This window comes from Dromaius novaehollandiae, chromosome 19 (genome assembly GCF_036370855.1).
Source record: "Dromaius novaehollandiae isolate bDroNov1 chromosome 19, bDroNov1.hap1, whole genome shotgun sequence".
NCBI lineage: Eukaryota > Metazoa > Chordata > Aves > Casuariiformes > Dromaiidae > Dromaius > Dromaius novaehollandiae.
The window spans coordinates 9,289,577-9,306,955 of NC_088116.1; the positions used below are offsets into that span (position 1 = coordinate 9,289,577).

At 37.4% G+C, this 17,379-nt stretch overlaps 1 protein-coding gene across 2 annotated transcripts in view; it reads right to left on the reverse strand.

Moving 5' to 3' along the window:
* The window catches only part of ZZEF1 (zinc finger ZZ-type and EF-hand domain containing 1), a 60,587-nt gene that overhangs the window by 25,710 nt on the left and 17,498 nt on the right, over window positions 1-17,379 (reverse strand). For both annotated transcript variants that reach the window (XM_064523423.1, XM_064523422.1), the window contains exons 13-30: window positions 16,992-17,207; window positions 15,953-16,053; window positions 15,447-15,616; window positions 14,505-14,638; window positions 13,383-13,453; window positions 12,740-12,854; window positions 11,996-12,155; window positions 10,950-11,071; window positions 10,749-10,859; window positions 9,639-9,805; window positions 8,937-9,018; window positions 8,091-8,292; window positions 6,562-6,710; window positions 6,019-6,259; window positions 4,373-4,452; window positions 3,001-3,094; window positions 1,929-2,442; window positions 1,111-1,275 (exon numbers count right to left, since the gene is read on the reverse strand). In XM_064523423.1, the coding sequence (XP_064379493.1) occupies window positions 1,111-1,275; window positions 1,929-2,442; window positions 3,001-3,094; window positions 4,373-4,452; window positions 6,019-6,259; window positions 6,562-6,710; window positions 8,091-8,292; window positions 8,937-9,018; window positions 9,639-9,805; window positions 10,749-10,859; window positions 10,950-11,071; window positions 11,996-12,155; window positions 12,740-12,854; window positions 13,383-13,453; window positions 14,505-14,638; window positions 15,447-15,616; window positions 15,953-16,053; window positions 16,992-17,207 (2,894 nt within the window). The remainder of the gene's footprint in view (window positions 1-1,110; window positions 1,276-1,928; window positions 2,443-3,000; window positions 3,095-4,372; window positions 4,453-6,018; window positions 6,260-6,561; window positions 6,711-8,090; window positions 8,293-8,936; window positions 9,019-9,638; window positions 9,806-10,748; window positions 10,860-10,949; window positions 11,072-11,995; window positions 12,156-12,739; window positions 12,855-13,382; window positions 13,454-14,504; window positions 14,639-15,446; window positions 15,617-15,952; window positions 16,054-16,991; window positions 17,208-17,379) is intronic.

Below are 17,379 nucleotides of genomic sequence, written 5' to 3' on the forward strand. Positions count from 1 at the left end.
ACTTTCGAAGGAAAAATAAGACTCCTGTATCAGGAATCAGAAGTCAAGAAAGAAAATAGCCAAGAGAATATTGTCATGGCAGTAGCAAAAGCACATTCTGCCAAGGTAAAATGGTGCTCTAAAAATTTTGATCAAGCCCTTGAATGAAATAAATGTACTGCGAGATGACCATAAAAAGCTTGGGACAGATGCAAAAACTTGGACCAGTGAGAAATCAACCAGCAGAGCTCAGACAGCACTGTCCAAACACAGCAGAAATCAGACCTAAATTCCTATGAACCAGAACACACAGCATTAGCTACTGCCGTAAAGTAGTGCTTTCTAGGTCCATAGAAAATCTGACAAAACTTCCAAATTATTTTTCCTTACTTGGCATAACAATTGCACATGCATGTAACTCTCATGATTTCCCCCCCACACTTTTGTGTTAATGCCCTGTAACTGGTACGTAGTACAGACTGACTGGCTTGTATGTCCATCCCTTTAGCCTCTGGACACATTAACTAATGAAATGTACGACCACACTAAATAAAACCCATCTTGTACAGGTATCACATCCAAAATTATCAACATTTATGAACAAGCCAATGCTTGACTAACAATATATATCACGCACCATTCTCGGAAGCTAGTTCTATTGCCATATAGGTAAATATCTTAATTTGCAGAGTTCACAGAAGTCATAAAGATGCAATGCTACAGATGATGAAGTAATTACATGTTACACAGGAGTTAGATTACTATATAGATGAGAAACACAAGAGCTTAAAGTGAAACAGTAACTGAAGACCGTCCAATCTTTTTGAGCTTGCTGTGATCCAGGCAGAACTGTAAAGGCTTTTCTTTGTATCTACACTCTTATTCAACTGCACAACACCTACTGGCATGAACAGCTCACAACTAAGTCCCACTTGAAAGCAATTTTTTTTTAAAATGACACATGTAAAATATGCATAGTAGCTTAAATATCAATCTTCACAGGATGTTTTTATTCTATATATGGATAAAAATCAATTATTTTTTACTATTTTAAGTTTACGTGACTGGGACAACACAAGGGCCCAGACATATGATATCACGTGGCTGAGACTTGTCTAGATAATTACTTACTTTGTAAAATCTTTCTGGCAGGCCAGAAGTTCTAAGAGAAAAAGTACACAGGGTGGATGAAAACAGTGTGGTTGCCCAAGTGAGTTTAGGCACTGGCGGATTGTCTTAAGCACTTCCATGATACTCTGTGCTTGGGACTTTCTCAAAGCAAGGACCTTTAAAACACTAAGAAAAGCAAAAAACATCTATGAGGACTTCAAAACATCATGCTTAAAATAACTCAAACAAACTACAATTCAAGAAATCCTTGACTAGTTAAAAAACAGACTGATACCTACATTTTCAAATGTATTTCGGCAGCCTCATATTACAGTAGTGATTTATTACAAAAATATTCATTTTAACAACAGCTGTAGTTAGTGATAAAGCCCACACTGGATTCCAGTCCAAGTTTTAGAGATTAAAAAAGACACCTGAGAATTGGAAGTACTTCCTTCAGTTTACAATCTCAGAATGTTACGTAATTTAATGATAGAGATGTAACTATTCTAGCTTTGTTATCGAGGATTTATAATACCGATAGACCATGCCTTACCTGTTTGCAGATAGGAAGCAAAATACTATGGTAACAGATTTCAGGAAGCAAGACAAGAAACATGCTGATGTTCCACCTGATCTAAGTGAGTCAAACGAAATAATACTCTCCACAAGCCTGACCATGGTTGTGAACCGCCAAAGTTTGATACTTAAATCTGACACCTATTTAGGTACAAACTGTTTTTCAATGCTATCTTGCAGCTATAATATGTTTTATTCCAACTGAACAGGTCTGAACACAGTCTTCTGTATTTTATAATTGACATTTTCAATATGCTTACCTTTCATATGTAAGTGATTGATCCTTAATGAAGTCCAATATGCTTTTCAATATAGGATATTTCTCTTTCACAGTAGGCACAGCTTTTGGCTCTTCCATTGATCTAAAAGACAGCAGCCTTAGTCTTCCACGGCTGAACTGAGACTTTCGTGTAGGAGTGGAAGGAGGTGACGATACATCTTCTTGCTGTGACACTGTGTTTTCAACAGGCTTACATTGAAATGCAGATGCTTCTTCTTGGAGGGGGTCTGGAACTTGTTTAATCTTTGTATCAGATTCCGTCATTAGGTGCCCATCCTTTGAAACAGGATGAGCTACTCCATTGGAAGACAATGAGCCTGCTGCCTGGAAGTCCGCTTCCACAATGGAACCTGTCCTTTGGCATTTACTGCCGACATACTGCTGGATATCATCAGTATCTCGGGCTTCCAAGTTGTCTGAGGCAAAACCTTTCGTCTTTGCTCTTACAGGCAAAAAATCCAGCAACAAAAGGCTCTTCTGCATACAAAGTTTTGCTGCAGCATAAAAATTGAAAGAGTTAGAACCATGAGTGTAGAACATCCAACTTGCCACCTTCTGCTTAGGAAGAAACTATAGTTTATCTTGTTTCTTCTGAGCAAAGAGAGCTAGAAAATACTGGTTTTTTTAGTATAATGAGCATGATGTTATTTAATTCTCAATCTCTAAATACTAAATCTGAATAAACACTCTGAACCATATAAAGGACAGAACACATGTCAATGAGAACACATTTTATTCCAATAACAATCTACTATTCGAACAGTTAATCATGGTAACTAGCATCTACAAGGATAAGTAAACATAAGTTAGGAACCAGGTGACTCAAGTGATAAGTCACTCCCGGTGGGATCTTTTCACATTCTATTTTCCACAAAGAATAGCAAGACATAGTCCCAGATAGTTCATGTTACGTACACTAATCTCTCTTTTAAGGAGTTAAAAAAAGAAATTGCTAACTTACTTTCTACAGCTAAAACAACAATGAAGATTTACAAGGTGATGCTTTACTAAATCACCTGAAACACTTTCGCGTTTGGAAAGAAAACACTTACCAAGAGTTTCTGGGTTCACCTCAGTTGCTTCTGTGTTCTGCTTCTCCTCAGTGTCATTTCCCCTACCCATCAGGGATTTCTGCTTCATTTCTAACTGTAGACAGGATGTTAAAATAGTTAAAATATGATTCTCCCTGTATATCCATACAGCAAGGCACTATGAAGACAGCATCACAGTAAAGGAATTTAATCTCAGGAACAGATGATCATATTTACTGTTTCCTAGTACAGAGTAAAACACCCAGTAGTATAAAAGAGCAGTACCTAAACACTGTCAGAGCAGATCACACAGTCTCGTACTGAAATGCTCAAGGTTTGTAGGCTGAGCCCCCTCCCTGTCATGCAACAGGACGTGCATCAGCCCTATAAAAAAAATCAAAAAAAAAAAAAAAAAAAAAAAAAAGGAGGCTTCCCCTCTACCTCCTCGCCAAATGGGAAAGATGCACATCTAGTCATGGGAAAGGATTCTGCAAAAGCATCACATCATCTAACTGGAAAGTATGGCCAGATACCATCCCCACTGGAGACACACCTATTGTGCAACCAGAATGCAAACCTCACCTGTCATGCAACAGGTACAACTCAGTGACCCATCGTGACATGCATGTGCACTCACTGTATCGCCAGGCACATACTCATGCTGTGGGGAACTCTTGCAGGCAAGGGGAGGGAGGAGGTCACAAGGTACTAGAACAATGATTTTGGCCTGCCCAAGAGTAGCAGAAAGCGGGCCACAGAGCGACTCAGTTGTTCTAGAAGGCCACAGAGTTGTTAACACTTGCTTAGAGTCTCCTGCAGACCAGTGAAACTGAAATGAAGTTTGCCTCTCCTCAGCTGCGGGTAATGACACAGACACCTCTCACCAGTTCGTGAGCTGATGACACCGACTCTTGACACAAGCCTTATGTTTCAAGGAAAATTATGCGTAAGGAACATATCCTGAACTGCAGCCAGTTATCTGCTTGTCAAAAAAGCAATTATTGCCTTTTCTGTTAGCGCTGCAGAACTGAGAATGATGTTTAAGACACATTTCTTCCTACGTGATGCCTCAAAAGAACTCCAACTGCTGGACAAGTATCTCCCTAATTTACAATACACATTCTTGCTGAAAAATAGCACTATTTCCATTTCAAGTCAAATTCTGTCCTAAATACTCAGGATCACACATTTGGGGTGGTAGGAGGGGAGAGTAGTGTAAGAATGCAATTAACGTTTAAGTTTGAATTTTAGAATTGAATATACCTTTTTCCTAAATGAAAATACTTGCCCTAGAATCACTGAAGCAAAACAAGTTTCCCCACTACTCCTTAACATTGCATTGTAAAATATTAAGACAGATGACATTAATAGATATCCCCCTGAGTGATCTTACCATCCATATTCTAATTGAATCAGCCAGGGAGTATACTTGTGCAAACTCATCATTCAAAGGCACCTTGCCTCCACTGTTGACTGAAAACAAGAGAAAGAAGAGACCTGTTTATTTACTGCTCCATTTTAACACAACTTAACTTAACTAAAATTATGCTAGAGCCTTTCTTTCATCCCTTATTCAATACTTGGAATTATGCCTGTAAGGAAAATAGGGAATAAAAACTGCCAAGTTCTGTATGCCTTAAATACATTAACTGTATCTTGACAGAGCTATTTGCAAAGTTAAATTATGAATATCTTTCTCATCTCTTCCCAAAATTGATGCCTGCAGTCAAGGAAAAGAAAAACCTCCCCCATACATCCAAATATTATTAATGCAAACTGTTATCAGAACAAATCAACAAATGCTCAGCATTAACTTAAACTTGTATTAAGTTATCAATAATTTTTTCCTTTTGTTTTACACTATGACCTTCTGTAACAGACTTCCAAAAACCAAATTACAAAAATTAAAGACATGACAAAACAGTTTCTATCAAAATTAGCCTGAAAATGACTATCAAGAAAAAGATGCTTCTGTTCAGGGTCTTCCCTCCTTGTATTTTTTCACTTCACAGCACCACTTGCACATATTTAAGATGGCACAGGTCAGTAAGTGTCCTGAAATTATAGTCTGCCTGAGGAAGACTAAGACAGATAAAGCTATTAGCATAATAGTAGGATGGATATCTTATCCAGTCATTAATATATTCCTGAGCTACAGCAGTTTTCAATCTTACTCAGCAAAGTATATCAACGTGTCAGACAGTGAAAAATGACTAAAGGCAATAAGCAATAACCACTTTAGTCATCGAGTCAGTCTTTATGTCAGTCATTTTTACCCATAACTTTATAGCTCAAAATATAAGTTGTTTAGCTTCAAAACTGTGACATAAAGGGAAGGCTCTTAACTTTTCCTACAGTGAAACTGTTTAGAACTAAATGCACTTTATTATTCAATACTCGGAACATATCGATAAGCTTAAAGCACAGTTGTTTATTTTACCTACTGAAAAGATATAAGTTGCAATAAAAAGAATGTTATGCAAGTTAAAAGCAGAATATTAACTTTTATTAAAAAAAAAATCTTTTGAGGATGTCAAGATCAGTTTCCACAGAATAACATTTTTGAAAGTAATTCAGACCTCCTCCCCAAGAAAATTTAAAAAGCTACATAAGTTGATGCTGACTTTTTAGAAAAGATCTAATGAGAGTGGAAAATAATTTAAGAGCAGCTAGTTACCAGAAGCCACATTCTTCTAAATTAAAACCCCAGAAGAAATCATGACTTCTCTGGCTCATTTTTAGAATAAGACTTAGGCAATAGAGTGTGTTGATTATTAATGTTTATAAAGAGCTCTGAAGATAAAAGCACATAATAATAAACATAAACACAAATTATTTCCATCACACTCCAGTAATAAGGCCTACTTAGTCTGCCTAAACCATGACTGCAGTTTACTGATGTTCTTTATACAAGATGAAATATCTTTTTAAAAATCCTTATACTAAACTGACTTCTCAATGTTTGTAACTCAACTATAATACAGCGTCTTACAATCTTTAAGCCTTCATTATTAAGAGAGTCACTAATATTAGAGTTACCATATTTTTGAAGCTTCTCATATAAATCTGGAGTGAGATACACCAAAGCAGCAAACGTTGAGTTCACAGCTTGATCAACAGCAGAACCAGCAACTATATCTGTCTTTGGGGTCTGTTTTTTACATGCCTGTATAAGTCCTTTGAAAAGTTCAGATTTTTGCCCACAGAAATCCTGGGCAGGATCTGATTTTGCGAAGTCAATGAGAAAGTTACGGCAGTCATCTGGGGGAGAGTTCCTAGTCTGGAAAGAATGTTAGAACACATTTACTTTAATATTAACTGAAAAACCGCTGCAGCTTGTTTCTACAATTAAGTCAACTTTCAGTACATCTTCTGCAGTTAAAATGAAAACTACTAAAAGGGCAAAAAATAACAGTTCCACACTTCCTTGATATGTGAATTAAACAGTGCAAAAGATGGCAACTGCAGTTCAACAGCATATCTTTAATTAGTTTATCAACTAATTAAGTCTGAATGAAACTGTGTTATACACAGTGATTTCATGCCAATGGGGGAAAAAAAACAAAACAGTGGCTTAAATACCTCTCTTTTATCTTGGTGCAGTCTACTGATTTGACTTGCTCCCACGATTGCCTCAGGACACATCTGATGCCTGAAGACAGGTTTCCACAAAGGAGAATTAAGAACTGATGTTACTTTCAGAGGAGGCAAATCTGTTTCACTACCTAGTTCTGCAAGAAATTGAGAACAGACATTTCAATTACAAAATGTTTTTGTTCATTTTTAAGAGTAATGAAAATAAGAGAGCATGTTAAAAATCCAGTGCAAAAAAAAAAAACAAAAAAAAACAGTAAAGCAAATAGACTGAGCAAAATAATTTAACAACACCCTCTGTTTCTTTAATGTTGCACAGATAATAGATGTATCCTTCCTTTAATGATAGCATCAATACCTTACACTATAGTGACAAGGCATTACGCTATGGAAGGGCTGCACTCACAATGACAGAAGTTTCCAAAACAATTTATAAGACAGTTACAAAGTTCTTCTTCTCCTACCTAATAATTTGCCACATGTAAGGATGCACATATTAACAAAGGAGTAAAATGATCTACGGTAAAAACTCTTCAACTAGTTCCCTAAATTCACACATAAGCAGCTCCATGATTTTCCAAGATGAGTACTGACTACTTGATCCCACCAAGAACTCTTTAACCATGATTAATTTCTCCAAAGTGCTGCATAAATTTGGATTTAGGAAGCTACTGAAAAGTGTTCTGGTTTTGAAATCCTAAAGGATAAACATCTAGCTATATATATTTTTATGGCACCCATCTCACTAACATTTTGCATTTTTCCTGTCTTCAGTGGCCCAGATCCTAAGTGTGCTTAGCTTCTGGAATTAGCCAGACTAAATATGTGAATTCACTAACAGGTCTAAGGTTTATAACGTGCCTAAGGGTTTGGAATGGTAAGCTTTGTGGCAGGGGGAACATCTCCCCACACATACTAAAGGTGCTTACTATATCGCAGGAGTCACCAGAGTACAAGTACATTACAGAACGGCTAGGTCAGCAGAACTGGACAAATATAAATCAACACCAAATGCTCACGCGAAACGTTTTAAATCACCACAATTTGTGTTCTAAGCTTGGTATTTTTTTCCCAGTTTACTGGCTACAGGTTTACACCACCAGCATATGGCAGCTCATAGCATTAGAGAGCAGTCTCAAAAGAAAAAAGAACAGGAGTAGTTTGGGCAGATTCATGTATTATTTCATAAATGTAATTCAGCTTAATACGATTGCTTCCAAATGTCTGTCTCTTCCTAGTATTGGCTTCCCAATATTAGAAAAATCACAGTGATCCCCGTGACATGCCCATAGAGCAGTCTAACAGAACAGCAGTCAGGCTTGCGGCACAGAGGCCACAATGGGTATAGCCCAAAGACAAAAATTTATTTATTAACTAGCAATCTAGCAAGTCTTCCATCTTCAGAGAAGCGAGGCATACAAATGGAACTTTATTCCTACAGGGGATTCAAAACATAAGATTCTTGTACCTTATGTTTACATGGCTCCACAACCGCTGCAGCAATTAAGCACACTCACCTCGTAGAGATTTCAGTGCCATACTCCGGGAAGCCAAGCGCCCCATCAACCGGGATACGAGAAGCTGTAAATCCAAGCCCCAAGAAACGGCAACATCTGGTAGGCCATAAGCAGTGACGGAAAACTTGTAGCCCCACTCATTATTACTGCTGTCAGAGTGAAAGAGAAACTGCAGCCGTGGGCCAGCCTTAAAGGTCACTTTCTACAGAGCAACAAAACAGTCATTTTGCCAAATGTACATGACAAGAAGACGTTTCAGGGTAACGAATTTCCTTCAGCAACTGTGGTTTTTCAATATTATGTTTTCTCCATAATGGGCCTAATTTCCCCACCAGGTGAATGAGAAACCCATAGTTATAAGCAGCTAAGATTTCTATTCAAAAGCTTAATGAGAAATTTTAGACAACTGAGCCTCTGAAGATGGAGCCATAAAACAAGAGGTGAACACCCCACTTGAGCAAGTGTCATTGAAAAACCGGAGTGGTCACAGGAAGCACTAAACTTGCTGTCTCAAGATGTAAAAAACTGGGGGGGGGGCAGAGGGTCAGAGAAGTTTCACCCATGTAGCTGCTAGCAGTTAAACGTCATTATTGCTTTTCATTTTGGCTTGTTCCTTTGATACCAGGAACAGAGAGGGATTCTTTAGTCATTCATTCCTTCTACTTGCACCACTGCAGGACTGCAGACTTTTTTCTCCACTCCTCCCCACTCCCAACTTTAGAGGAGTTTAAAAACACACATACAAGGAACAAGGCATTTTCAGACAGTAAGTTTTCCACAAGTACCATAAACATTTCCTAATATGAGATATTACATCACTTGGTTCAGAATTTTAAAGGTGCTCACCTTAGGCCACTTTTCAGTGCCAACCTTTGTATCGTAACGAGTTTTTGCACCTCTGGCATCAGTAAACTCCAGGTAATCATACCTGTGAAAATTGCAATTCGTTACTTCCAAAGTTATTTCGTAAATGCTGGGGGAAAACGCCTGCTTTTGGATTTCCACAAGTGCTGCATTTCAGACTCCAAGCACCCCACCGCATCAGAACCACATCTATATTGCTTCACGTCACTGCTAAGGAATTTATTTCATACTTCAATGCAATAGTCCCAGCAAGCATTATCCTGCAGAATCTCTCCAGGCCTTCAGAATTGGTAATTGGTGCTAAATTTAACATCCAGCATATGACTTAAGGAAACAGTAGCCTGATATGCTACCAGGAGAAATCGAACCAGTAGTTTTGCCTAAAGAGGGCAAAATAAATACCACAAGCATAACTGCGGTAGTCACAACAACATTACAAAACAGATCAAGGGCAAAGAGCAAAGTTCATACAAAGAGTATGTCTGCGCATTTGTCAAGTGAGCTGGCCTTCAGCACGAGACATTCAAGAAAATGATTCAAAATAACACGTTCTGTGGTAAGCAGGACAATGAAGAAAATGAAATGGCACACTTGGAGAGAAGGAAGCATTCCTCACACAGCGAAACGTAACTTGCCACTCTGCAAATAGATACTAGGATCTAACATGGCAAAAGGTTAAATTACCTCCTTTCAGTTTCACATTTTTCATCAAACTCCACCTCAAAGTAAGTTGCCCCATGACAAAGGAAGACTGAGACCTCATGGCAATTATTTTCATAGTTGTGAGGAGATTCCATCGTCCATGTTCGCAGCACTACAGGTTGTTCTTGCTGCCAGCTTTCCATTTCCATCTGTATAATGGAAATGCACTCCTCAGATACAAACATACAGCATTCAGAGAAGACTGCCACACTAAATTTTTATGTCTATACATGGGTGAACTATATAGGTTGCCAGATGTACATACGGGGTGGCACGTAAGAGGTTACAGCTTTGGTTTGCACCTAAGCTAGGCATAAAGACACCCTTGACAGTCAGGAAAGAAAGCAGCACTTCTAACGCACAATTTGCCTAGTCTACTGGGGAGGAGACAGTCTCACCCCAGAAGTGGCTACAACTCTCCGATGATTGCAAAAGGGGGTCTGGATGACTAGTGCAGATTTAAACAACTACATTGCAGACATCTGAAATGAGATAAGGCATACACTGTCCCTCTATTTGCATCATCACAAGAAACGAAACAAAACATGTTGAGCACAAGCTATTTTAAATTTATTTTCCTCCTTCATTCTCTGAATCCCTCCTCCTACCTGCCTTCTGGGCATCTCATTCCAGTTGCATTTTCTAGTCACCTCACTCATCTCTTTCTGTATCAGAACAAATATTTCCAGTTCTTCACTCAATGTTTCATTACATATCCCATACTCAGAGTAGTTTTCCAACTCCTTTCAAATGCTCAACAACTGAATCACCTGAGTTTCCTGTCTCTTTCTTGCAATTTTCCTTTTGTTTCACTGTACTTAACAGTGCTTTATTATGTTTCATAAAGCACTGCATAATTTTGCAATGCAGTTAATAGCATTAATGCACACATACTTTTTAATACGCATATAAGAATTCATTTTTAGACTGCTTGAAAGAATTGGCAAGAGTTCCAATCAAGCAAAATGCTCAGTATTAACAAAATTCCAAAGGAGAAGATGCTCACACAAGAACGATCAGAGAGTGAAAGACAGAATTCAGAAGTTCGCAGGAAACCTCAGGTTGGAACTGTCTGCCTGTATCTTTAGTTACCTTATGAGGTTCACTACAAAGGTTTTTCAGTGGTTCTATCAAAGTGCTGAATCCCTGCAACAGGGTACAGTATGGAATGTCTAAAGTGCAAAAATCCAACAAGAAGATCACCTAGGAGGAAACACACGCAGTTTTCATTAAAACACATGTAAATGTAATGATGGTACTGGGAAATAGCACAAAATCCCAATGTTCACTTACCAGCTGACGAGTTGCCATAGCAAAGACAGAGTTACTTATTTTTTCTATTATTGTTTTGCCACTATATTGAGATAAAAGTGACTGCAAAATCGTTCTGATATTTGACAGGAACTGGCCCACATCTAAAGAGAAAAAAAACCCTTAATAGCCACCTTAAGGATTTACTACCATAACCTGCTTTATCAAACACTATTAAGTGCATGGTGATGTGCACAACAGGAAAGACCTCTGCTGCCCCAAGCAAGTGATATTCAAGACTGAAAATAGTTCAGAGAAGTTTTCTGTGATACTTCTATTGTCAGAAGCAAGACACTCCCATTAACAAAATTTAGAAAAAAACAATCAAACAAAAAACCCAACAGAATCATCAGTAATTTAACCAAAGACTCTAAGACCATTTCAACAATGCCAGTGCAGTATAACCAGTTGCCTTCCTCCATAACTAAGAAATGCAGCTTACATAACAAGCAAGGCTAGCAGTTCTTAGCTATAGGCTTAGACTATTTCTAAATGCAATACAGTAGCACAAAACAAATATGAAGTAATTTTACATAAATTTCCAGACATCACATCTCCATTAATATTTGGCCCAATCATTAATACTGAGCTATTGTTTAAGAAAAATGTTGCTTTAGTGAAACACATCTTAGAAGTGTCTAGCTTAGGTACATTCCTTTCTTCTTGCTATCACAGACATCTGCGAAAATATAAACCACCCACACAGAAGGGAATCAAAATAATGGACACTTAAAGAAAACAAGATGCTCAGATGAAAGTCTGTAACTGTATTTTGTTCAGTATTTGAGCCTCATAAATTACTGAAATGTTTTTCAAAGATTGCCCAAACACAGAATTTCAGCCATACTGATATTTTAAGTGGCTTCATATGCCTATAAACTCCTTCTGAGAGAGATTAGAAATGTTAGGACAGTTACAGGTGTGCCTCACACATCTGCTGGTAAACCCTTATTATACTTTTTGCAAAATCATATTTTAAAGTCCTGTATTATACCACATTTAATTTTGTATTCAGTCTCAGCACTTACAGTTTTTAAGTATTTCTATAGCAAGATCCTTGGCTGAATTATCACTACTCTTAAGTTGCAGGTAGCACCATGAAAGGAGGCTACCCTGAACAGACCAGAATAAGGAAGACAAGACTGTGCCACTCTCTCGCTGTGCAACATCCAGCATCATCATTTCACACTGAAAAATAAAAGAATACAGCAAAAGGATAATCTCTTCTGCTGCGGATTGACACGCATGAAGCAGTAAGTAAAGTCTGACAGTCATTAACACCCTCCTCCAAAATTAAATGCAACTGTAGCATATAACATCATGAAATAATATGTTTTTAAAAATCCCAATTTTAAGTAAGCTATGCTACATTTGAGTCACCAGTGTTCTCAGCACATTTTTTCTACTTATGATAAATGACCCTCCTCCTCCATTTACACCTCCCTTTGTGGTATGACCAATTCTAACCTCCCAATATGGGATGACTGCTTCTGTTTTCCTAGAGTTGATAGGTTGCCATGGATTCTCTTTAACACTATGGAAAAAACTTCCCATCTCATACATTACTTACCCTACCATTATGAAATAGGAATACTTAAAGAAAAATATTTATATTGGTAGGGAAACCTAATACCACAGACAGGAATAGCTTTACCAAGGACAGGAACACTGGTTTCTTTAGCATATATCTTAGGCATGCAGTTTGTGTTCGAATACACACAAAAAAAATGACAGCAGAGAAGTGGGAAGAGGAACAGCACGCAGACAGCTACCTCTCTTGCTGCCACTAGCAGAAGGGTGTCCATGACTGACAGCACTTCACTTATGTCAAAATCTGCAGAAACTCCTTTCTCTGGTAATAGTAAGAGTCCACTTGGATCTTGATCGCTACAAAACAAAGATCTCCTTAGCAACCAGCAAAGTCCAAAATACAAATTTAGTTATCCTGATGACAAACCTGTAGAGGTCCTACTGTATCATTACCATTAAAGTCAAAGGTGTTTGGGTTCCAGTGAATCTAAACAGATAAAACCAATGCCAACCACCACCACGAACAAACAGTTACTTAAAAAAATTAAAGACAGCCTAACAAAAGTATGCTGTGACTTCCAGAACAACTGTTATCCTTGGTAATATTTTACATAGCCTTTCAGTTGATAGATAACTTTAGTAGTAGTATTCTTCTAGCTAAAGCAAAGTCAGTTGACTATTTTGTAGAATTATTTTCCAGAAGAATTACAATTATAAAAAGAATTAAATATGAATTTATTAACAAATGTGGGATATTAGACAATTATTTTTGGTATTTTTTCCAATTTGACCTTGGTATCATTAGTGCCCGCATGGAACAGCAGCAGAGGGTAATAGTACGAAGACTAATTCGACATAATTATTTTTGGTATCAAGACCCCTTACCTGAAGTGGGTACACAATGATCTGAAGGCAATATGTACAGATTGCTTATGTTTTTGCTCTGTGATGTTTTTCTAGAAAAGGAAAAAGATTTATTTTTATGATATGTTCTGTTTCCCTCCTCTTTGAGAAAGAATTATAAATTCTGTGTAAAAAGACTAATGAGGGCAGGGAGAAGAAAGAATAACAAAAGTTTTGTTGATTACAAAAAGACCAGCATTTCCACAATCAAGAAATGATTTTAAGTAAACATTTTCATTAGAACAGTAAAGACGTTTCTTAAAAGTCCTTGAATGCAGAAGTTCAACTCCACTAAAACTGAGCAACCAGTCCTGCAGCAATGACTAAATGTTCAGTATTCTACAACTTGCCAAAAAGAGGAATTTTAATGGCATTTTTCAATTAAGCAATTTATTAGTGGTACAATAGTAAGCAATTCAATAGTGATGCAACAGCTCAGATTTTGTATTTTTTGTTTGAGATCAATATATTGATGAAAGAAAAGTGTTTGGTAAGACCACAAAGAGATCCACATATAAAGGCAGTTAAAATGAAATGTGGAACTACTTAATTTTCAATATTTCTATAGGATTAGGAGAGAGAAAAAAAGCAGAATTTAATTTTTAGAATGTCTTCACAGACTTCAAGACACGAGACTAACTATTAAAAAAAAAAAAAAAATCACTCCTTCCATGTGATTCAGCCTCCTAATAGGTAATTACATACAAACATAAGTACAAGATAAAAGTGTAAGCAAGGCACAGTTGGTCTAGAATCATTAAAAGCAGAAATGATAGGGAATCTCCTAAATATTTTTGCACAGTACATAAATATCTTGTACTGAAGACATTTTCAGAGACTGACTGATTTCAAACTATTCATTTTTGGTAAGATAAAGGCAAGGATAGCTCCTTTTTCTTTGGATAACATGGAGGGAGGGAGGGGGAGGTACTAAGAGGCAAAGGGGAAAAAAAAAAAAGGACAAAAAGGTTTTTATTTTAATGGGACTAAGTATACAATAGTTGACAATGAGAACTCAGATTTGGCCCCTTCTCTGAATAAAGAAATGTAACTGAACTCATGAAAGTGGGTACCAAACAATCATTTTCTCATTTCATCGTTTACCATCATGGTGAAGAGCTGGTGACGCCTGGTCTGTCTATCTGGGAAAAAAATCGCTGCTCCACTGAGTAACGTGTTCTTAACTTCCTCTTTTAGCATTTTCATTGGCATGAAGTTACTGTCCCCCATGTCCACTACTGCTCATAGAAAAAGGAAACAAATGACAAGTTCAAATTAATACTCCAATACTCCAACTAATTTATTAGTGGCACAGTTGAATTAAATGTGTTATTTTACACACATCTTTGCAACCCAGTTATACGCATAGAAAATGAGGGGAATCATTTTCACTTCTGGCATAAAAGATCTTCCTGGGGATATATTTGTTCAAATGAGTAAATTAATTCCAGGAACATTAAGACCTGTCAACTAATCAAAGCTGATAAAGCTTTCAAAATGTAACAGATTCTGTATAAACTTGCTTATCTCTAGCTTGCTTTTCAGAAGACTTAGCTAATAACATAAAAACTGTACTTGAATAAAGAGGGTGAAATCCTACTTCCAATGAAGTCTAAGGTGTGATTCCTGTTCTCTTCAGTGGCTCCAATATTTTCCCTGTGCTTCTGTAAAACCTTACAGGCACCTTGTAAGATATTTATTTATATTTATATCAAATACCTAAAATAAGTGAATCTCAGTAACACTACAGTTAAAGCATCACATTCCCTGCTGCTTCAGGCTGGTAACAGGTTCAAAAGAAGTTTTTTATTGCAGCCACTTCTAGGCCACATATTGTAAGAAAAGTCTATAAAACCATTTCAGAGGGTCAAGGAAGGTTTCACTGTGATAGACTGACTATTTAATACACATTAACCTGAAGAAGCAACAAAAGAATAGTAGCTGTTTTGGTCATTAGGAATAAAAATATTTTCCCAAATTCTAACTATTGTAAAACACTTGTAAGCCAGAACAGAGGAAGCAGTTAATACATTGAATAAAAATTACCTTCACACAAATGTCTGTAAAGCTCTTCTGCAGCTTCTGTATGACCAAGTGTCTTGCTTTGAGAAGTTTCTTGAGGCTTACCAGTTTTACTGTCTCCAGTAAGTACAGAGAAGCAGCTCTGGAGAAGCTGCAATAGCACTGTTTGAGCAAAGATGCATTCTTCCCTCGAGCTATAAGAAAACATAAAGCAGAAGTAAAAACTAGAAAAGAAGAAGCTCTTTTCTATCAAGTAGTGCTATGATAGAGTCACTATCTCAGATGAATAAAAGACATTCAAAGTAGAGAACATGCAGCCAAAAAAGCATAACTACCAGCTAAATAAATCTGCAACTCAAGCTTCTACATAACATTACGCTTAAAAACCCATATGGCAGAAGTATGAAAATGTTATTTATGTAAATGATGCAGTTTAGGAAGAAGAAACTGCTGCAACCAAACCAAGCATACTTTATTTCTACATATACACACAGATTTGTGCTTTACCACACAGCAAAGATGTGACTTACTTTTGGTGAAGTTTATTGTAAAAATTCCAGAACAGCTGCATATCAAGGCCTGTGAAATCTAAAAATGACTTGTATTTTAATCCACTCTCCTTCTGTTGAACCTTAAAGAGGCAAAGAAAACACAGGACTGAAAAAATAACTCTATACACAACATATTTATAAAGAGTAGATCCCTGAGCACTGGGCTTAAGGCAGACTATTTTCCTATAAATTTGCAGCTAACATAAGTTCTTTCACCTGCTTAGATTTTCTGGTGTCTAAATGTTATGTTCCTGCTGAAACCTTCCCCTTCACAAAGCACTGTCCTCTTTCCAGATGCCTTGTTTCCTCCCCCTCTCCCCAAAAAGAGACTTTGCAACCTCTACCTCTTTGCATAATGTGGGTGAAAGTAAATAATAGGTGCAAAACTTATTGTGCAGATGCAACAGACAAAATGAGATGCACAGGGTTCAGAATCTAAAGCTGAAAGACACTGAAGCATCAGCTATATGGACAAAACATGATTTCATCTAAAATGCGAACGTGTCCTCAGAAGAAGTGCTCAACATACATCAGCACATACCAGCCACACCACTTCACTGCATGTCTCACCTTGGATACTGACATAATTATTTCAAAGAACAGAGAACATGTTTTAATCTGTGCAGCTTTCCTAGCTACCTCTCTATTTACCATGTTTGCTTCAGAAATAGCTACGCTACTTAATGGACAGTAGAGCATCCTTCTGTTGCATTGAGTTCACCCACCACTGTAACCTAATGCTGAGAGATGGTCCTTAACTCTCTTCAGGACATAAGTGAACATATTCCTAGTTAACTTTAGCAAAAATACATAGAATCCCATCTTTCAGACATATTTTTTTCCCTCACAGCATGGTACTATTAATTATTACTATTACTTTCTAGTAACACTTCGGTTTATCTATTCAGTAACACTTCGGTTTATCTATTCACAAGGCTATTAATTTATTATTAGTATAACCCTATTGCTTTGTAGCACAGCAAATACATGCTGAAAAAAAGCTAAGAAGTAAAAATACCAGGTCCTGTGCAAGCTGCTGGATGAAATGAAGCGTCTTCAGGAGAAGAGTTGTGCCACAAACTGTATCATCATCCATCTTCCTGCACTGCAAGCAGTTCATGCTCCTATTGGGCTCCTCTTGCATAGGCCGAAGGTACCCAAGAACATTCAGGCCTTGAACTCCCAGCCGTTCTGCTGTGTCTTGCCTCGTGCACAAGAATTTTATCATTAAGTACTGGAAGGATACAAACACAGCACAAGAGGTGGTTTTAAAAGTCAGTATAAACTAGGCTTTCATAAGATGTGAGTGCACAGATGTGCGGAGCAGGTGGGGGTGAGCAAGGCTTATTGCCTGTGTCCTCACTTACACTCTCCCCCTCTCCCAAAATGTTATGCTGATGGTTCTG